Source organism: Mus pahari, chromosome 17 (genome assembly GCF_900095145.1).
Source record: "Mus pahari chromosome 17, PAHARI_EIJ_v1.1, whole genome shotgun sequence".
Classification (NCBI taxonomy): Eukaryota; Metazoa; Chordata; class Mammalia; order Rodentia; family Muridae; genus Mus; species Mus pahari.
The window spans coordinates 44,830,369-44,835,585 of NC_034606.1; the positions used below are offsets into that span (position 1 = coordinate 44,830,369).

Here is a 5,217-nt window from a genome sequence, read left to right on the forward strand (position 1 = left end):
AGTGGACCTGTTTGGAAAGGTTCTTTGGAGCATCTGCAGTCTGTGTTGTCGAGAAATCAGTTCAGTTCACAGGTCAGCAGCTCAAACCACTCATGGATACACCAGCAGTCCAGTTCGGTAGAATCAGGTTAGCATCAGTTCTGACACAACCTAGCAGAGACAGCCAGGCCTCAGCCTCAGCTCCAGTCAGCAGGAGGGTTCAACAGGAACACCAGGAGAAGCTGTGCCTCTCTCAGGGAAGCAAAGATCAGTGAAGACGTGAGACCCACCAGAGTTGCACAGCTGGCTGTACCAGCAAGCCAAGCTCTGTCACCATCCTTCAGTGAGTCGTATTTATACCCTGCAAACACCACGTGCCCTCCACAAGCCTTGTCTCAGCACACATCTTCCTCCAACATGTGCATCCAATTAGCCCAAGTCTTGGGAAGTGGCTGCGCACACTACCAGAGTCCTGACAAATGCAGTTCAGCTATGCATTGTAAGGCAGACCAATACATGCATGTCGTTAGCAAAGAGTCCTTCATCATGTGTCCTTTCACGTGCTTGCCTTAGCAGAACATCCTTTCTCCTGTATCTGCTTCAGCAAAACATTCCTTCTTAAGTGTGCCTTAGCCTTTCACCCCTGTGTCCACTTTAATGAAACATTCCTTCACGTGTTTGCCCTAGTAAATCACCATCCAGCCGACTTTCCAGAAAACCCTCAAGTTCCTACTTCACGGCAGAGAAGTAACTGAGTGCTGATGGTTCATGCCTAGAATCCCAGCCTTTGGGAGGTGGAGGCAGGAGGATGGCTTTGAGGCTAGCCTGTATTACATATAGTACTGTTTTTGTTTTTGTTTTTGTTTTTTTTTTCTGTAGACTCCCTTGCAGGCTGTGGGAGCAAGTAAAGGCTACGCAGTGAAGGTGTCCTAGCATGTTCAAAGTGCCACACAGGCACAGGATGGCCTTGTCTCTCGGAAGTCTATTTTAGTAAGCATTCGCTTGCATAGTACACGAAGAAGAAGCAATGAGAGAGCCAGCTCGATGGCTCGGTAGCTGAAGGTGTCTGCTGCCTGCCTGCCTGCCACCAGGGAAGCACCCTTCGAAGAAAAAACTCCCACGGGTTATCTTCCATTTTCCAGACACCACAGTGGCATGCCTCACCCCTCCCAGGGTCCACCCATGCCCGTGTGCACTTACTGTGTATCCCTTACTAGTTTGGGACTTGCTGTATAGACCAGGCTAGCCTCAAACTCACAGAGATCCATCTTCCTCTGCCTGTCTTCCAAGTGCTGGGGTGCTGGGATCAAAGGCATGTGTCACCATGCTCAACATAAAAGTATCAGACAGCGTGTTCCTTCTTTGTTTCCTGCCAGAGGCAGCCGGTAGTTTTAATTTCTTTTCTTCCTGCCAGAGACACTTTTTAAGGTTTATTTATTTTTTTATTTTCTGTTTATAAACATTTTGCCTGCATTCTTGTATTTGTACCATGTGTGTGGTATCCTTGGGCCATAACAGAGCATATGATCTCTTGGAACTGGAGTTGTTGTTTTTTTTTGTTTTTTTTTTAAAGATTTATTTATTATTATATCTAAGTATACTGTAGTCGTCTTCAGGTGCATCAGAAGAGGGCGTCAGATTTCATTACAGATGGTTGTGAGCCACCATGTGGTTGCTGGGACTTGAACTCAGGACCTTCAGAAGAGCGGTCATTGCTCTTAACCACTGAGCCATCTCTCCAGCCCCTGGAACTGGAGTTTTTGACAGTTGTGAGCCACCATATAGGTGCTGGGAACTAAACCTGGGTCCTATGGAAGAGCAACCAATGCTCTTAACCCCTGAACCATCTCTCCACCCCAGAGAAACAGTGTGCTCATACTGGCAAGTGTCCCATTCTGATGTCTGGCCAGGGATCCGTTCATTGCCGGCCAAGGATGTGAAACTGAGCGCACTGTGGGAGCGCAGGTGCGCCTGCCCCCAGACTGTTTGAGTTGTCTTTTACCGGTTACAGGGCTCCTCTGGGCTTTTGGCGATTTGAGGTTTTATGTGCTTGGTCTGATCTTTGCAGTACTGAGAACTGATCCTTGGGTCTGTGGTGCTAGGCACAGTCTACCTCTAAGCTCTACCCCAGCCTTTTGTTACCTTTTTTTCCTTTCTAGACAGGGTGTCATTGAGTTTCCCATGCTGGTCCAGAAGGTTCTCTGTCGGCCAAGCAAGCCTCAGGCTCAGGCTTCTGAGTGGCTGGGGCTGCAGGCTTTGTCACCTGCTTTTCAGGTATAAGTCATTAGGAACCAGTTAAATGACCTGTGCTCAGCTGAGCTTACCCCAGCAGGCTGGGGTCCGCTGACCGCCCAGCAATCTCTCCCTTGTACTGACAGTTCCTTTCTGTTGTGGCAGGTGGGCAGCAACGCTGGCATCGTGGGGATGACCAAGGAGCACCTGGGCTTGGCACTGGCACTCAATGTACCTGTGTTTGTGGTTGTCACCAAGATTGACATGTGTCCCGCCAACATCCTTCAAGGTAAGTGAAGCCTCCAGCCAGAGCATCCTCTGGGGTTTGTTGACACTGCATTCCCGGGTGGACTGCTTCAGCGCCTTCGACAGCACCTTCTGCATCCTCTTCTGTGCTAGGATAGCCTCGGTGTCCATCAGCCGGAGTCTGTTACGTTGTCTTCCCCTCTTTAGCTCTTGACTAGGATTTCCCTCTGTTCTTTTCTTCCTGCTTCCAAGTGTAGGATCTATGCCATCTCTAGTCTGCCACCCCTCCCCGCATACCCTTTATGTTCCCAGCAGCAGGCATTGGGCTACACCATCGAAGCAGCATGTGTATGGAGGTATTTGGGCAAAGAGTCTGATTACACCAAAGCTTACACACACACAGGCCTTGGGTCTAGGCTTCTGCATCTCTCTTCTTCCGTGGTGTTGCAAGTCCAATAGAGCATTGTCCCATTAGAAATTCTCAGAAAGGGCTGGAGAGATGGCTCAGTGGGTAAGAGCACTGACTGCTCTTCTGAAGGTCCTGAGTTCAATTCCCAGTAACCATATGGTGGCTCACAGCCATCTGTAATGAGATCTGATGTCCTCTTCTGGTGTATCTAAAGGCAGCTACAGTGTACTTATGTAGAATAATAAATAAATCTAAAAAAAAAAAAAAAAAAAAAAAGAAGAAGAAGAAGTTCTCAGAAGAATGGTCTCTGCAGCCAAGTGGTAGTAACGCACACCTTCAATCCCAGCACTCAGGAGGCAGAGGCAGGTGGACCTCTTCTTTGCTAGCCTGGTCTACAGAGCGAGTTCTAGGACAGCCAGGGATATACAGAGAAACCCTGTCTCAAACAAAACAAAAAGCAAAAGGGTCTTGCAGATTCATGAATGCCCAGGATATTCCTGAGATGAGACCTTCCAGGAAGCAGAGCATTGTGGGAAAGAATATCATCCTCAGGAGCCAAGTCACTGATCTGTGTGTCTAGATCATGGCCTTAGAGAAGAGACTCGTGTGCTCTCTGTGTGCTAGCAGCGTGTGCCCACCCACCTTTGATTGTCCTTTTTTGCTTCTCCAGGCATTATGGCATTTAACACTGGTCCGTCTGTCTGTCTGTCTCCTGCTTGCATCAGTATTGAGTGCACCTGTCTTACCCTGGAAGTCTGACCAGAGAGAAAGTCGTGTCCCCTAATTCTGTTCCATTTCACCCTTTAAGAAACCCTGAAGCTGCTACAGCGCCTGCTGAAGTCACCAGGCTGCCGGAAGATCCCTGTCTTGGTGCAGAGCAAAGATGATGTGATTGTCACAGCCTCCAACTTCAGCTCCGAGAGGTAATGGGGGCAGGACTAAAGGGTGCAGAAGTACTTGCTTCTAAGCAGGGGCCCTTGCCAGCCCAGCCAAAGTGAGCTACGGCCTGAGGCAACCGGTGGGCATGAGGTCGCATGGCTCGGTTGGAGGACGTAGAAGGTTGCCTTTGCAGTCTCCTAGGCCAGCAGTGTTGTTTGGAGCTGGTGTCATGTGGCTCACATTCTGAATTACTGGCCCCAGGTTGGAGTACCAGTTGGGTCATCGGCATCCTTACCTAGGAAGTGGGGGTGTTATTAACTTCCTGGACTGGCCAGCGTTCTCTAGAAGCACAGAACCAATGGAATGGATATACACCACACAGGCTATATTAGGTTGGATGTCCAGCAGTAGCTGTCTGCTTGGTGGAGAGGCTGGGAACTTCATAGCTGCTTCATCCACAAGGCTGGATGCATCCTAGGTTCCATTCTGGAGCTGAAGGCCCAAGGATACAGGAGAGCTGCTAGTCTTTAGTCCATGTGGCAAGGCCAAAGAAACTAGGTTGCGATGTCAGTGAAGGCGGACAGCCATGGCAGCTGTGGCAGTAGGTGCCCTCACTAGCAAGGAGCGAGGGTGGGCGGGCAGGCGAGCGTGCTGCCGCTTCTCTCTTAGGCCTCTTGGTACAGAGTCTCTCTACAGAGCCCTGGCTGTCCTGCAACTCACTTTGTAGACCAGGCTGGCCTTGAACTGAGATCTCCAACTCTGCCTCCAGGGTGCTAGAATTTTGGTGTGTGCCTTCTCTCTTGGACTCCTTTGCATCTGGGCTCAGTGCTCTGAATTGAGCTCCTAGAGGAACTGCCATGACCAGGGATTAATTACTAGGGGCCTCCCATCATTCTACACAGCTACAGCCCCGCCCACCTGGGGGAGGAGCTTCCTTACACAATTGCTTCTTCCCAGAAATAGCTTCAACTCCACCCACATGCTTCTTTCACAGTTGATTCTTGATCCAGTCAGGTCGCTGACCGTAATTAACCCTCATGCTCCTCTGAGGGTGCTTGGGCTCTGGACAGCCCGGGCATAGCAGGCAGCAGCCAGCAGCCGGCCGGTGGCACCCAGTCTTTTTATGACGCACTGCTTTTATACTGTTTCTCAAAAGCCTTCTAATCCCAGGCCAGCTCCGCATTTATTTAGGGAGTCTTCACTGCTAGATGCCTATCGGGCACGTGTTGTGCCAGGCTCTTCTTCCGGACGTTAATGCATCTCGATTCTAGAGATTGCCACAAACACAGTCCACAGCTCCTCAGCTCACGGGCCCAAGATCGTCTTTGTTGTTGTTGTTTTTTTTTGTTTGAGACAGGCTGTCTTAGGGTTTTAGTGCTGTGAAGAGACACCATGACCAAGGCAACTCTCTTTTTTTTTTCAGTTTATTTATTTATTAGATATTTTCTTCATTTACATTTCAAATGCTATCC

General features: G+C 49.5%; 1 protein-coding gene across 1 annotated transcript in view; it reads left to right on the forward strand.

The window, feature by feature from the left end:
* Gtpbp1 (GTP binding protein 1) overlaps window positions 1-5,217 on the forward strand; it is a 24,027-nt gene that overhangs the window by 12,395 nt on the left and 6,415 nt on the right. Inside the window, exons 5-6 of the mRNA XM_021216313.2 lie at window positions 2,377-2,500; window positions 3,675-3,789. Coding sequence (XP_021071972.1) covers window positions 2,377-2,500; window positions 3,675-3,789 — 239 coding nt within the window. The remainder of the gene's footprint in view (window positions 1-2,376; window positions 2,501-3,674; window positions 3,790-5,217) is intronic.